We start from the raw sequence: 17,220 nt of genomic DNA on the forward strand, positions 1-17,220 counted from the left end.
TGGTCTTCATCAGGGTCATCAGGACACACATTACACATTACACTACAAACAACATTTATATAGGGGAGGTATGAAAACGAACAAAAATAAATCAATTAAATTAAATTAAATTAGTTCTGTGGTCATGTGGCTTCAGGCCAACCAGTGTTAAAGACTGACAGAGAGGTGAGGGGAGTGTCTAATAAAGGACATGGGTGATGCCATTCCTGCTCCATAAACTGGAGAAGAGCAGCCACGAGGTGATACTTAAGTTTGTACAGAAAATAACTTTTTATAAAGTGTTACATGCAGAAAAAGTAAGAAAAGCAAGAAAAGGCATCTTAAAAAAAAGATCAATCAAAATACATCATAAAACACACTACAAAACCACATGTAATGAGAATTATTTAAGAACCACTACAAAAACTCATTACTGAAAAATCCTGATTCATGGCCCTTAGAAGAGACTTTTTAAATAGAAAATCCAAAATGCTTCTCCCTTTTTCCTGACATTACTGCCACCTCTTTGAGCATTTCTATTTCTATAGAAAATAAAGATTATGAAGCCGGAATCCATGTGAGGTCTTGGTCTCCCTAATCTGCAATATTACTTTTGGGCAGCCCAGTTAAGGAACATGGTATCATGGATATTGGGGAGACAGGAGTTCCTGTGGGTTCAGATGGAAGCAGAGCTGTTTAAACCTCTGCCCCTGGTTTCTCTCTTATTTATAAATCACTTTGAAAAGAAAAAAAAATGGACAAATGTTTCTTTAAATACTCTGTTAACATGGAAAGACTGTAGGAAAACATATGGTATCACCTCTTGTACCTCTATTAACTCCCCTATTTGTCAAAATCCAGATCTGAACATTCAAACAACGATCAACATAGGGGAATGGACAAACTCTGGTTTAATACAATTTAATGACTTATTCAAACTGAACACGCAATTAAAATAATTTATTAACTTAAGATCGGAATACAACATTCCCAACAAAGACTTTTTTAAATATTTACAAATTCGGAGTCTTGTTCATTCACTTATTAAAGTAAACAAATTGCGGTTTGGACTATCTGAGATAGAAGATATATTAATGTCCTCAGAGACAATGAAGGGGAAGATAGGTGAATTTTATAATACTCTTTCAAAAGGAGGTCAGTCATCTTTCCAGATACTAATGAAGATATGGGAGAAGGAGCTAGGGATGGTCTTTGAAGAAAATACCTGGTTAAATATCTTTGTTAAAGATCTGTGATCTTTTACAAAGTTTCTGGAACGCAATTCATTCCTTCACACAATCTGTTTTGAAAATAAAATGTGATTTAAGCCCCAGTTTGTATTTGTTAAATGATACGTTGAATCTTCAGTTAGATAGGAAAAAATGCAGGATATTAATTATGATTACATACTTCGCTAAGAAATGTATACTCTTATTTTGGAAAGATGATTCCCCTCCAACCTTTTAACGTTTTCATGGATCAGATTTCAGCATTTTTACCATTAGAAAGATTAACCTTGGAAAAATATAATTGTGGTCATATTTTTCAAGAATTTTTTGTTTCCATTACTTTCAAGTTTGGAGAAATTTTCTAAAGGGGACTAATGATTAGCTTAGTTTAACCCCGAATCTGTGTCTTACGTAGCTAGGTAGACCTTAACATAAAATGTACACTATGTGTATGTATGAGTATGTAAATATGTATGTATATGTGTAGCCTGTATAGATGGGGATGTATAGATATGTGTACATGTAGGGCCTATGGGCATGCATGTGTGTATGTATGGGCATGTATGTACATATATGTGCAAATAATCCACTGATATCAGTGAATATGTGTTGGTGCTTTTTTATTTATTTTTTATTTATTTTCATTTTCTCTTGATGTATTTGTATTCTGTTTTTTTTTCTCCCTCTCTTTTTCTTTTTCTTTGGGAAATACGGGGAGGGTAGGGATATGGGTAAAAAAACAACAAAAAACTGTACAGTCACTCTGTCACTGATACTGTATCAAGATAGATATTTTTGTTATCTTTTGTGCTGAATTATTGTGAAATAAAAAGAAAATAAAAAAAGAGAAAAAAAAGAAAATAAAGATTAAATGATATGTTGCTTCTCAAAAAAAGCTTGAGGCCCAACCCCTCAAGTCAAGTCAGAATTTATTTCTATAGCACATTTAAAAACAACATGAGTTGACCAAAGTGCTTGAAAAACAAGGACAAGGGGGAAAAAAAGGTGAACAAAACATAAAGATCCCTCATAATCCCAGAGTTCAAGATAAGATCCCAGAGCAATGTAAAAACTAGTTAAACAACCAATATGTGAGCCCATTCAGAAGAAGCAGTTTCAGACTGATCAGAGCCAAAGAGAAGAGGAGGGTCTTACAGTTGCCATAGTTAGTGATAACAAGTGACACATTCTGAAAACTCTGACCCTCCATCACAGCCCTATGCATGGTTTTCTCTCTGACACAGGAGTGAGAAAAGACTGCTCCAGGTTGAGGTTGTCTACGGAGGAAGCCTGTGCCCTTTAATAAGGTTCTGCAATTAGGTTGAGTACAAATATTGGTCAAGCAGCAGTGGCAAGAGATTAAATAAATTAGAAGATTAGATAAATTAAAGATTGGATAAAGTATCCGTACACAGATGAACAACTGCTCCCATTTCAGAGCACACGCAGTCCAAACAGGCTCTACCAAACATATCTCAATGATCTGAATGATCATGAATCAGCTGAACCTTCACCATCGGTTCTTGTATGTCCGTATCTGCTCTATGTATGTGTGTGTGTGTGTGTGTGTGTGTGTGTGTGTATGTGTGTGTGTGTGTGTGTATACAGGTCTTCACAGTATGTATTCACTGGTTTCTCTGCTGATTGCCAAGTCAATTTTCAGACACTGCATTTAAAAAGACAGACATAGAGACTACATTTATCCATTTCTGTCCACCCTGATCTCTGTCCTCTTCTTCATCCTCTCCCACTTTCTCTGCATTTGCCCCCTCCCCCCTCCCTCCTCTAATAGGATCCTTGGTGTGTGTGGGGAGGTAGAGTTGTGTAGAGATCAATAGCTCCCATCTGTGACAGAGAATGCTGTGTGGTCTATGACAAACTGCCTGTCCTGCGCTCCTTAACAGCATTCACTCTCTCCAGAGACCATCTTCAGCCTGACACTGAGCCTCCACTCTAAATACACTGTTAACTGCTATTGCTAACCGCTAACGCTGAGCCAGTGTTACAAAACAATGCCATGCCATTTGATTCAAACTGGAATATTTATTATGAACAGATACTGTGGAGTTGATGTGGGCGTGCAGGTTCAGACGTGCTGCTCCTCCACCACGCTGGACATCATCAGCATTAGGCAGTATTTTTAAACTGGGCTGTTATCAGACCCAAACTTCCCATTAATAGCAAGTATAAACTGTTGCATGATGCAGGCAGTGGAGCAGCTTCATCAAGAGGCTCCAAAGCCCAAACTAAGCTATTCTTTATGTTATTTTATACAGTGGTCAACAAGGGCTAACACACTGCACAAACACACAGCACAACCAAATACACAAACACACTTTAACGGCCTAAAACACAACCATTGGAAAAACATGCAAATACAGAAACCAGTCTCCACAAAGGAAGTCTTCGGGCCTCTAGGGGGAGCACTCTCCACAGACTGCAAGAACCAAGACTTTATTTTGTTAACAGAACACTTTATGTCGCTCTGAGCATAACCTCTAAAGCCTCCTGTGTGTTTAGCTCTGCTGTAAGCTATTAGCTCTGTCAGCGGTTAGAGCTGCCTCAGCCAAACACACAGCAGGACTCTGCTGTCACTGGCTGCTAACAGCTAACTAGCTCTCCTCCTAGGTATGGATTAGCAGTGTCGTCTTGGTTTAACCAGTCTTACATGTTCACGTCCTGCCTGCATTTGCTAAGCATTAGTCTGTTCGCCACAGTACATTTTTGGTTGTCCCTGACTGGGGGACATCGAGATGCCGTTAGTCTCGGGCACTGCAGCACGCTATGGCATTTTAGCAGAACGTAGAGAAACTGTTGCCCACTTATCTGATCAGTTCTTCTGACCGACCTTTATAGAGACCTCAAATCAAACTTTTTCAAATGAATATCGGCCGTTACGATCAGTGGCCGACCAATGTAAGCACTCTTCATTTATAATAAATGTATTTAGTCTCCTGACTACTAACGATACAATCAACCACACAACATGTGTTCTGTTAACAGAATAAATTATTGGATCTTGCAATCTGTGGAAAGCACTCCCCCGACAGGTCTGGAGCACTTCCTTTATGATGACTGTATATGCAGTGTGTTTCTGTTGCATGTGTTTTTGGCGGTTTTAACGGTTCATGTATTTATTTGTATGCAGCTTGTTTCCTAAATGCTGCGCATGTGTTGTCATATTCAGTCAAAATCAGAATCAGTATTCCTTTATTGTCTCACAACAGGGACATTTGTTTGCCACAGCAGCCAAAGGACAGAATATTACAAAAAAACAATAACAATAGTCAAAAATTAACAATATAATTAAAAAGGTAATAAATAGAATATACTTGTATATACATATAAACATGATATTGTACAAAATTAACAGCAGTGAATTTTTATTTACAATACAAATAATAAATATGGGTATGAAGAAAATTGACCAGATAGTATAGTCGTATTGCACAGTGCAGAGTGCAGAGTGAGGTCTATTGGGAGCAGTGCTGATTGTACAGTCTGACAGCAGCAGGAAGGAAGGACCTGTGATACCTCTCCTTCACACACTTGGACCTGCGATACCTCTACTTCACACACTTACGGTGTATCAGTCTGTTGCTGAAGGAGCTGCCTAGTGCTGTGATAGTCACCTGCAGGGGGTGGGACTCCTTCACTAGCAGCGATGACAGCTTGTCCATCATCCTGCTCTCTCCCACCACCTGCACTGGGTCAAGAGGGCATCCCAGGATGGAGCTGGCCTTCTTGATAAGTTTATCAAGTCTCCTTCTGCCTGCTGCTGAGATGCTGCTGCTCCAGCAGACTACTCCATAGAAAATGGCTGATGCCACCACATAGTCATAGAAAGAAGTCAGGAGTGCCCCCTGCACCCCAAAGGACCTGAGCTTCCTCAGCAGATGGAGTCTGCTCTGACCTTTCTTGTATGTTGCTGCATGTTTCTTTTTAAATGACAGCATGTTTGTCCTCGTTGACCACCGTACAAACACTGAACTACATTCTCCCTCTACCTCCATTGAAGAAATATTAAAATTATATTTCACTAGTGACCAGAGGAGACCTGTTTGTAGGAATTTCCTAAAATCAAATGGACTAAAAATGTAAACTCTTCCATTCATCACTTATTACCCAATGGAAGTATGCAGTGTGACCCTGCCCTCGGTCTGTATGTACTGTATGTGTAGCCCTCAGACAGTAACAGCAAAAGGTCGTGCCTTTATAAAAGCGTAGTGAAAACACGTTAAGCAGAAAGGTAAACAGAGGACAGGATGAAGCCTGCACTTTGGTTCAATTCACACTAAATCCAGCACTTCCTGCAGGGTCATGCAGAGGTGTGGTCGTGTTTATTTGATCTGTAGGACGTAACAGCCATGAAACAATCAGAAAATAACTTTTCATTTCTTTGATTGACTGCAGCCCCTCTCTTCACTCTCTGTCTAGCTCACTTGACCACCTCTGCTCTCAGCCTAGTTGAGCCGGGGAAGAACGGTTTTCAAACAGCAACCGACATTTGCTGCATATTATGCCTTTAACTGTACACTGATAGCATGAAGGTTATCCTCTCACACAGACATGCGGTTCTGTTAATACCTCCGCTGGAGGATCATTCTGCTTCTGCAACTTCCATACAGGTGGCAAGGCGGAATAACACCGCAATATTCCTGCCTTGAAAAGGCAGTGTGAAAGGGGCTTGTGACTGTGGAAGTATGCAACTGATTGACATTGTCCCGTGTGTCTATTTTACTTTATTTGTGTTATTAATCTATTTTGTTGGTTTGTCTATTTTAAGCACTGTCAGTTTTTATGCTTACCATGTACAACTGTCTGCAACCAGATGCTCCAGATGTTCTATCAGTCTGTTGTTGCGAGCACCATCTTCTTCGCTGTGGTGTCCTGGGGTGCGGACATCAAAGCGAAGGACGCCAACAGACTGAATAAACTCATCAAGAAGGCAGGGTCTGTTGTTGGCTCTAAGCCTGTCTCCCTGGAGGAGGTGGTGGAGGACAGGATGCTGGCAAAACTGCTGACAATCATGGACAATGTCTCTCACCCCCTCCACAAAACTCTGGACAAGCTTAAGAGCAGCTTCAGCAACAGACTCATTCAACCCCGCTGCCTGAAGGAACGGAACAGGAAATCATTCCTACCTGGTGCCATCAGACTTTACAACGCTCACCCCACAACACACAAATTTTTGTGCTTTAATTATTATTACTGTCAATAAAACTGCACCTTATCCTCTTCACCTTATGTTCCACTTACCTTTACTCCAGCATTTTTTTTATTCACCTCAGCATTTTTATAACTACTTAATCATTTCATTGTATATAGTATTTTATTGTTTTTTGTATATTGTATATAGTACTTTAGTGTTTCTATACTTGCCCTTGTATTTTGATTGTATTTGTACTTGAATGTACCCGCTGTGATATGATAGCCTAATTTTCCCTCTGGGATTAATAAAGTTATCTATCTATCTATCTATCTATCTATCTATCTATCTATCTATTAATACTGCCAAAGAAAATGGTATAAAATAGTAAAAACAATAATAATTAAAGCTGCAAGCAGCGATGAACGGGCCCTCGCAGTCCACGCGCGTCGGGGTGGGCTGCTGTCGGGGTGTGCTGCTTACCCGGCCCCATTGCCCAGTTATTGTGCACACATGTCTTAACTGTCCGTGTTTGGGTAGGCTGCTCCTGACTGTAGTAAAGAATGTGTGCTGAAGTTCAAAGAACTCCCTGCAATCTACATGAAGAATAAAGAATGAGACAACTACACTGCGTACCCTACAGATTGTTAAACAGAGGTTTGTATTCATTAGCAAGGCAGCACTGCCATCTGTTGGAGAAAGCCTGAATTTACAATCAAAAGTGAAGGCAGTGAAGCGGTTCTGTCGTCATTTAGCAATAAAAGCGCCACCTATTGGCCGATTGGCACCAAATTTTGCAGAAACCGTCAACGGGGGATGGAACACAATTAGCAAAAGTTTTGTGGTAATGGGACTGTATTTGGTCAAGATATGCAAGACTGTCTGTTTGACCACAATGTGCAGGAAATTGTTGTTTAATATTTTGGGCGTTCTTTAGACTAGCACAATTCTTTTAATAACTTTTTGTCAGGAGGGTCCACAGATGCTGTGTGCAAAGTTTGGTGCAAATCAGACAAATTGCCTGGGAGGAGTTTGAAAAAGTAGGTTTGCGACATTTTGCGAATGGAATTCTAGCGTGAAAGTGGGCGTGGCCTACATCATACATTTCAGCGGAATTCAGGGAACACGTAGATATAAGGTTTAACAATGTGCGCCATATTATGTGGGAGTTATTAGCCAAAAACGGTTTTGTGTTGATAATAGCGCCACCTGCTGGTCATTTTTGGTGTGTGAGTTACAGGGGCCGGTCTATATCACCCCAATCAGTTTCATATTCATAAGTGTTATGGTGTGGGCACAGTGCCAAATATAAAATGAAACTGCCACCAGAGCGCCACCTAGTGGTGGATTGGTAACACCTTTGTCAGCTGTCCTCAGGAGGGCATTGGCAATGAGTGTACCAAGTTTTGTGTTAATCCGACCAACCAATGTGGAGATATAAAATACTTCAATTTAAAGAGCGCCACCTAGTGGTCATCGGGCAAAATTTAGCACAGAGCCTTAGGGGCTCATGGGGCAGTATTATCCTGAGTTTCATGTCATTTGGACACACCAATGCGGAGATATGCAACACTTCCTGTTTTGACCCGAATCTACAGGAAGTTGTTATTTAATAACTTGAGTATTCTTTGGCATATCAAAAATCTTTTAATAACTTTTTGTTAGAAGGTTCCACAGATGCTGTATGCAAAGTTTCATTTAAATTGGTGAAATTGCCTGGGAGGAGTTCGAAAAAGTAGGTTTGCGACATTTTGCGGATTTGTGAAAAAAAAACGGTAGGCGGAAATGGGCGTAGCCTATATCAGGAGATTCAGCAAGCTTCACTGAACGCGTGGATATAAGGTTTTTGAATGTGCGACAAAGTATGTGGGAGTTATTAGCCAAAACGCACTTTCCTTGATTATAGCGCCACCTAGTGGACACAATTCACAACAACAACAAATTATAAAATTTTTCGCCAACCCTAATGACTTTGCCAAATAAAATCGCGTTTTCATTCATGTTCAGGCAGTGAAAAATGCAATCATTTGGGACAAAGGAAAATAAATAATAATCATTGGAAAAACAATAGGGACCTCGCAGGTTTCCTGCTCGGGCCCTAATAATAAGAATAAGAATCACTACAAAAACAATAGGGACCTCGCAGGTTTCCTGCTCGGGCCCTAATTAAAGCTGCAAGCAGCGATGAATGGACCCTCGCAGTCCACGCGCGTCGGGGTGTGCTGCTTACCTGGCCACATAGCCCCATTCTTGTGCTCGCATGTCTTAACTGACCGTGTTTGGGTGGGCTGATCCTGCCCGTAGTATATAATGTACGTTGAAGTTGGAGGAACTCCCTGCAATGTACATGAAGAACAAATAATGAGACAACTACACTGCCTGACCCTGCAAACTGTTAAAGAGAGGTTTGTATCCATTAGCAGGGCAGCACTGCCGTCTGTTGGAGAAAGCTTGAATTTACAATCAAAAGTGAAGGCAGTCAAGCTCTTCTTTTGTCATTTAGCAATAACAGCGCCATCTATTGGCCGATTTGCACCAAATTTTCCACAAACCGTTATCTGGCCATGGAACACAATTAGCAAAAGTTTTGTGGTAATGGGACTGTATTTGGTCAAGATATGAAAGACTGTCTGTTTGACCACAATGTGCAGGAAATTGTTGTTTTATATTTCGGGCATTTTTTGGACTATCACAATTCTTTTGATAACTTTATGTCAGGAGGGTCCACAGATGCTGTGTGCAAAGTTTGGTGCAAATCGGAGAAATTGTCTGGGAGGAGTTCGAAAAAGTAGATTTGCGACATTTAACAAATTTGCGAATGGAATTCTAGCGTGAAAGTGGGCGTGGCCTACATCACACAATTCAGCTGTATGCAGGGAACATGTAGATACAAGGTTTAACAATGTTCACCATTTTATGTGGGAGTTATTAGGCAAAAACGGTTTTGTGTTGATAATAGCGCCACCTGCTGGTCATTTTTGGTGTGTGAGTTACAGGGACCAGTCTATACCACCCCAATCAGTTTCATATTCATAAGTGTTATGGTGTGGGCACAGTGCCAAATATAAAATGAAACTGCCACCAGAGCGCCACCTAGTGTCAGATCGGTAAGACCTTTGTCAGCTATCCTCAGGAGGGCATTGGCAATGAGTGTACCAAGTTTCGTGTTAATCCGACCAACCGATGTGGAGATATAAAATACTTCAATTTAAAGAGCGCCACCTAGGGGTCATCCGCCAAAATTTTGCTCAGGGCCTTAGAGACTCATGTGGAAGTAGTATGAGGAGATTCAGCACAATTCACTGAACGCGTGGATATAAGGTTTTTGAATGTGCAACAAAGTATGTGGGAGTTATTAGCCAAAACGCACGTTCCTTGGTTATACCGCCACCTAGTGGTAGAAATTCACAACGACAACAGATTATAACATTTTTCGCCAGGTCTGATCTATATTCCAAGTTTGGTGAGTTTTGGGGTATGTTCAGGCAGTGAAAAATGCGATCATTTTGGCAGAAGAAAAAAAAAATAATAATAATAATCATTAGAAAAACAATAGGGACCTCGCAGGTTTCCTGCTCGGGCCCTAATAACAAAAAATAATCACTAGAAAAACAATAGGGACCTCGCAGGTTTCCTGCTCGGGCCCTAATAATAATAATAAGAATCACTAGAAAAACAATAGGGACCTCGCAGGTTTCCTGCTTGGGCCCTAATAATAATCATTCGAAAAACAATAGGGACCTCGCAGGTTTCCTGCTCGGGCCCTAATAATAACAATAATAATCACTACAAAAACAATAGGGACCTCGCAGGTTTCCTGCTCGGGCCCTAAAAATCATTAGAAAAACAATAGGGACCTCACAGGTTTCCTGCTTGGGCCCTAATAATAATCATTCGAAAAACAATAGGGACCTCGCAGGTTTCCTGCTCGGGCCCTAATAATAACAATAATAATCACTACAAAAACAATAGGGACCTCGCAGGTTTCCTGCTCGGGCCCTAATAATCACTACAAAAACAATAGGGACCTCGCAGGTTTCCTGCTCGGGCCCTAATAATAATAATAAGAAGAATCACTACAAAAACAATAGGGACCTCGCAGGTTTCCTGCTCGGGCCCTAATAATCACTACAAAAACAATAGGGACCTCGCAGGTTTCCTGCTCAGGCCCTAATAAGAATCACTACAAAAACAATAGGGACCTTGCAGGTTTCCTGCTCGGGCCCTAATAATAATCATTCGAAAAACAATAGGGTCCTTGCAGTTTCACTGCTCGGGCCCTAATAATAATAATCACTACAATAACAATAGGGACCTCGCAGGTTTCCTGCTCGGGCCCTAATAATAATCACTACAAAAACAATAGGGACCTCGCAGGTTTCCTGCTCGGGCCCTAATAATAATCATTCGAAAAACAATAGGGACCTCGCAGGTTTCCTGCTCGGGCCCTAATAATCATTCGAAAACCAATAGGGACCTCGCAGGTTTCTTGCTCGGGCCCTAATAAATAATCCTTACAGATACAATAGGTCCTCGTACAAGATTCGTGCTCAGGCCCTAATAATCCTTACAGATACAATAGGTCCTCGCAGGTTTCCTGCTCGGGCCTAATAATAATCCTTACAGATACAATAGGGCCTTCGCACTGTTAGTGCTCGGGCCCTAATAATAGCATGTAAATAAGCTCCTGCCTTCCACTACTGTGTGTGCAGGTGTTTCTAATGCAGTGTTTTGGGGGAGGGGATATACCGGAGCCGAGCTGAACCCTGAGCAACTACAATCATTCAAGCTGTGTTGGCAAAGTGTAAATGTTTTTCAGCAGGACATCATGGCACAGTGAAAGGAGTTGATGATGTTTTCAGTTACATTTTGTCTAGGTGAAGGAAGCTGTGAACTACTGCTGGTAAGTAAAGAAGAAATTGTGGATCCAGAGTTTAGGCATTCTGTGAGGAGAGTTAGCTGAAATATTTAATCTTGTCTAGATACTTTTTGTGTCAGTTCTTGTGAAACCGTTGAAGCTGAGTAGCTATCAGTGAGTTTCGACCAAGTCAGGTGCGGTGACTAGGCTGGATTGCAGGGTGGAGCTAAGCCTGCATGAGGTAAATCTAGCACATATGGGCTAGTCACTACAGCGTCAGCTGCAGCATCAGGACAGCCAAACGAAGACTTATGGAGTCTCTCTGCGGAGTCCATCAAGGGAGTCCAAGCAACTCACTGTCTACCACAGATCGCAGCCAATCCCAGGCAGGACATCAAATCGTAGAAGTTTCACCGGAGACCCATTGCTCGAGGCTGTAACCCAGCCAATCTCAGCTACCCAACATTCTTCACCGGGACTTGAAGTACTAGGGGGGCTATGGAACTGCCAGTCTGCAGTCCAGTAGGTGGACACCATTTCAGCCTATGCCTCCCTGCAGACTCTCTACTTCCTGGCCCTTACGGAGACATGGATCACCCCAGAAAACACTGCCACTCCAGCTGCCCTCTCAACTGCCTACTCATTCTCACAATCCCCGAGACAAAAAGGTCAAGGAGGAGGAACTAGACTCTCACCCACGTGGTCTTACCAGGTCCTTTCCCTGGACCACCTACCCAGATCTGCATTTGAATTCCACGCTGTCTCTGTCACCCTTCCTTTCAAGCTCAACATTGTGGTGATCTATGGCCCTCCCGGTCCTCTCCGTGACTTCTTTGATGAGATGGACGCCCTCCTAAGCTGCTCCCCTGACGATGGCACACCACTCGTGGTCCTGGGTGACTTCAACATCCCCCCAGAGAAGCTGCGCTCATCTGAATTCATCAACTTCTACTCTACATTTGACCTCACACTCTTCCTCTCTCCACCCACCCACCGGGCCAGGAACCAACTTGACCTTGTCTTCACAAGGTCCTGTAGTACCTTGGCACTCTCTGTTACCCCACTCACTGTGTCCAACCACCACTTTGTCGCTTTCTCTCTCCCCTTGAAGTCCACCGCTTTCCTCGCCCCTACACCTCGCACGGTCACCACCCCCCGCAACCTGAAATCCCTCTCTCCCTCCACTCTCTCCTCCACTGTTCTTTCCCCACTACCATCTAAAGAACAATTCTCTTTAATGTCCACCGAGAGCCTCCTCCACTCTGTTGCCCTTCCTTTTCCTCCTCTTTCAACACTCTCTGTCCCCGCACCTCCCGACCAGCACGACCAGATCAAGACTCACTTGTTCAGACTTCACCTCGACCCCGCATAGCATGGCCAATCACATAAGCTGGCAATCAGACTATGACTGAAGCCACAGTGGAGTCTAACATATGTAACGTGTATTCACTCAGTTTGGCTTTGTGCACCAGTTTAAATCACAGCAATGATCTGCCTCATTGTGGTTGTTTACTGTTATTTTTAATCGGTCGATGAGGACAAACAATCACTAGTAGGTACAGAATGCTAGTAGCATAAAAACATAGCAGCTTCATCTTTTGGCAAACTGATCAGCAGGGGTTCCCAATACGTCATACACACGGACCATGGAGTGACACTCCCACAGCGCTGCACCAACCTGTGGCGTTTCACTGCGATGCTGGATTTGGTGTTGTTGGGACGCACAGATGAAGTCATTCATTCTGGATTTCAAAATGGACTCTGAACTGAACTCAGTGTCCCAGAATTCCCCATTGTTCACACCTAGGTGCAAAATTCAGCTTTGAGCTACTATTGGTCAGGGTGACAGACCCCCCTCTGATCAGATAGTCAAAACTCCAGCGCCTTCCTTTGCTCTTCTCTTCTCCTCAAGCCTCTCTTACTCTAACGCCCTCCACTCCTTCGACTTCTTATCCTCAAGGGCTCCTCTCCATCTCCCCCCCACAGGGATGCCTGCCCTCAGCTGCTGCAAGCTGCAAGCTGCATTTGCAGCAGGTCCAAAAAACTTCTCCTCACTGCAGCGACACAAGATCCTGCCAGTATTCCTGATCAGTTAACACCAGCAGCTGCGACACAAAGCTTGCCAGCTAACTTCACAATCTGAGGAACACCAAGCAAGTTAGCACTGAGCTGCTATCCTTGCAAAGGAAAGGAGCGAACCGTTTCCTCCTCTGCCAACTTTCATCAGTCCTTGCACAGCAAGAACAGCATTCAACATTGGAATCCCAACGTTCTCCTGCAACTACCAGCACCATTTCTTCAAAGACAGGTAATGTTGAACTGGGCTTAGATAGCATAGCATAGCACGGCTAAGCACAGGACTTTAAACTCTGGTTGATGTAATGCATATGTGTTTAATTAATGTGTGTCCACTGTTTGAGTGTTATTGTGATCTCAGGTCAGGTTATTGGTAGTTTGCTTTCCTAGACGGCTAATTCGACATTAGTTGAATGATGCTTCACACAGACTCAGGGTCTTTGCATGCAACTAACCATCTTCTTTAACCTGGCATCACGTCACACACACACACACACACACACACACACACACATTCCTTGAGCCTGGAGCATATCACACCCACATGTGATATCAGTGACCACCATTGTTTCTTTGTTCTGCCAGACACACACACACATACACACACATCTGTATATAGTACATGTTAGTTAGTGTGTTTTCATCTTTGTGTAAATAAAAGACTTTTGAACCTTCAAGCTGCCTATTTAATATTGTACAAGAGTGAATGTTGCCAACCTCTACTCTGTCAAGAACTCCAAAATCCTTCAACCATTACTAGCTGTTATGGTAATTTTGGTTGTATTAATTAAGTTAATGATTAATCAGAGTTACAAACAGTTTAGTACCTTTTCTGAGACTGATTTGGTGAATTGGCTCTTTTCCCTTCTTCAAGGGTGGTGCCCCGAGGTAATCTAATGTAAATTGGATCTTATTATTAATCATAATTAATAATTATCCCTGATAATCATTAATTATTATTGATAGCCAAATTTAACCCAAAACTCCCTATTACTGTTGCATGAAGCACTACATTATGGTGCCTCGTGTGATGTGAGCACAACAGTGTAAACATGAAACTTCTGTTAACTCCAAACCCCAGAGAGTCAGTTACAAGCTAAAAAAATATGGTTTTAACTTGAATGACCGCCTCATGGTTGTATGCAAAACTTAGAAGAAAATCCCTCACGGTGTTCCCTAGATATCACATTCACGAGAATGGGACGGACAAAACAAATTCCTCCAGGCATCATCAGATCATCAAGAAAAACAGAGCTGTCTACTCATCAGCTGCTAAGACACACATGATGATCCAACAGTTTAATAGACCCGCCGGTCCATCGTGTCATCGTGTTGTTAATAAAATGGCAGTATTGGCCCGACAAATCTGTGTCATTGTACAGTACATGTTCTTCACACACACACACAGTCTTAACTGTCTTTGGGAGCAGTGATTTGCTGTTCCTCTGTACACCATGTGAATCACTGGCTCGAACACAGCTAGGACACTCGCACACTGTGTATTCTGTGTGAGCATGTGTGTGTATGTGTGTGAGTGTCCTCTTGATGAAGTAAAAAAGACATTTACAGGACACTGTGACCCCAGCCAGACATATCTACCAATCACTGCAGACTGCAGCAGATTACAGCAAACCAGCAACCAACACAAGACAGAGGGGGAGGGGGACTGATAGGACAGAGGTGAGGTGACAGTGAGAGACAAAGTGAGTGTTAATAAAGGTGAGAGGCTCTGAAGGTGAGAGAATATAGAAATTAATGGAAAGTGACGAAAAGCTTAAGGAGGGGATGGGGTGATGACACAGAGAGAGATCAAAAGGAAAGGATGGAGAGGAAGTGGCACAACGACAGGAAGACACTAGGGATGTAACAAGACCAAAAACTTGACTCTTTGCTGTAGCGTGAACCCTTCTGACATACCAGTTGTGTTGGGGCATCGTTACACTGTGGACAGCAAGCACCATCATTTGATGGTGTAATAAAGTGATAGCACTTGTGTGTGTGAGAGTGTAACTTCAACCTATTTTATATCTGTTCCATTTATCCACCATTTAAGACTTGTGACCCCCCAGAGGGTTTAGCAGCTTTCTCTCTCCCAGTCCCTGTCAGGTCACTCATCATCATCTTACCTGTCTGCCTCCTCTCTGCTGCCCTGTTTATCAGAGAGCTCCTGATCAAGGGAGGAGGAGGTGCTTCCCTCCCGGCTGACCCCACTGTTACGTCCCGGGCTGTTGTCAGCTGACGCTCTTCCTCCTCCTCCTCCTGTGGGACGGGGGTTGGTGGTGTCGGTGTGCTGCTTGAGAGTCTGCAGCTTGGCCAGGGGGATGATGTCGCAGCCCTGTGGCCGGTGCCATACTGTGCGCTGGGTGGAGGCGTTGTAGTAGTAGAAGCGTGAGGTGTTGGGATCAAACAGCTCCCACCACTGGTTTTCACCAGTCCGCTTGATGCACACACCCTGCGGAGGGTCCCACACACACTCTCCTGTCAGCAGGTTGGCGTACATACGCTCCCGTGTGCGTGGCTCAATGATCTCCACCCACTCCAACCTGCAGGAACATAATTCAGAATGACACTTTTAGTAAACTGATTGAACTCTGCTGGAGGTCCATCTGTGTGCAACTAACAACAGCTCACTGCATGCCCAAACCAACCATTCATTAGCTAACATGTCACAACATCACAGAGAACCTGTCAAGGTCATCACACATCAGCACCCTGGTTAAAAAAGCACTGAAATTTCTCTACTTCCTATAGAAACTTTATAGAAACATCACAAACTGGCATGGTTCATCACGTCCCAGGACAGGAAGCTCTACAGCAGGGGATTAAAACCTCCCAGAACATCACTGGTATCATCTACAGAGCATCATTAACATCAGTGGAGGAAGCTTGTCATTAATTATGTAGTCAATTAAAACCAATGTGCACTGAACGACCCAACAACCAGGAACACTTGCAAATTTCTACAAAACAACACCATAAGTAGGTCTACATTAAATAGGAGAGGCCGCATCACAATCAGTGTGTTTACAGAAGGGAGGAAACACCAGAGACCGTCTCTCTCCCTGCAGAGCATGTGTGATTGACAGTAGATTGAATGTCCACTAGTTAATCTTTTGTGGATCATGTCATCTTCTCGGACAGATAAAAAAAAAAGAAGTTAAAAGTGTTAAAATGGGTCACCAAATATACTTTGGCGGCCCGCCTAAGTAAAGTGTACGTGTGGGAAACACTGTTATGAATTTACAGAGCCCAATTAATTCCCATTGAACATCTTAGTCAGGGTCCAGAATTAACACCTGCCAAGAGACAAATATGGGTAAATTTGGGGTTTGACGGGAAAAATAAATTGGGGTCACTGGGTGGGGCCAGGTGGAATCACAGCATGGGTCCAGGATTACATTGCTGTCTTTTGTTACATGTACTAGCTGAGACTAATATGACCATCACTGCCACCGATGGTAAGTGACCTACTGTGATGTCAGAGAACCAAATCAATGCGACATACAATCATCAATAATTGTATTGCAGCTTGCTAGCTCAGTGTTTCCACTGATAACATTTGTCTGTGCTAAGAAACGTTTCACCAACTCTGCTGTGAAGAAAGCAGGAAGATCAGAGAGAAGATTAATAATATCTTTACAGTGATAAGTTTATTTTTATAGCACCCTTAAAAACAGTTTACAAAGTGCTTTAACAGACAAGTAAAAGCAAAAGGAAACTCAGGAAGACAATATTACAGAATAAACACTCAACAGTCAGACCAAACACAAGGAAGCCTCGTCTAAGGTGAAGTTAAAACAAGGAAGAACACAAAATGTCAATATGGGTCATTACAAGTAAGAGAAAAAAACATAATACAGGCAAAATAAAGAAAAGCAAGGCAGATAAAGAGATCAATAAAGGATGAAAAGAAGACAACATCACATCAG

The 17,220-nt window shown here is 42.5% G+C and overlaps 1 protein-coding gene across 1 annotated transcript in view; it reads right to left on the reverse strand.

Annotated features, from left to right (window-relative positions):
• Positions 1–15,927, reverse strand: part of arhgap39 (Rho GTPase activating protein 39) — a 46,916-nt gene extending 30,989 nt beyond the window's left edge. Inside the window, exons 1-2 of the mRNA XM_073475750.1 lie at positions 15,923–15,927; positions 15,418–15,834 (exon numbers count right to left, since the gene is read on the reverse strand). Coding sequence (XP_073331851.1) covers positions 15,418–15,834; positions 15,923–15,927 — 422 coding nt within the window. The remainder of the gene's footprint in view (positions 1–15,417; positions 15,835–15,922) is intronic.
• Positions 15,928–17,220: the final 1,293 nt, after the last annotated feature.

The sequence above is a fragment of the Pagrus major genome, chromosome 11 (assembly GCF_040436345.1).
Source record: "Pagrus major chromosome 11, Pma_NU_1.0".
Lineage (NCBI taxonomy): Eukaryota > Metazoa > Chordata > Actinopteri > Spariformes > Sparidae > Pagrus > Pagrus major.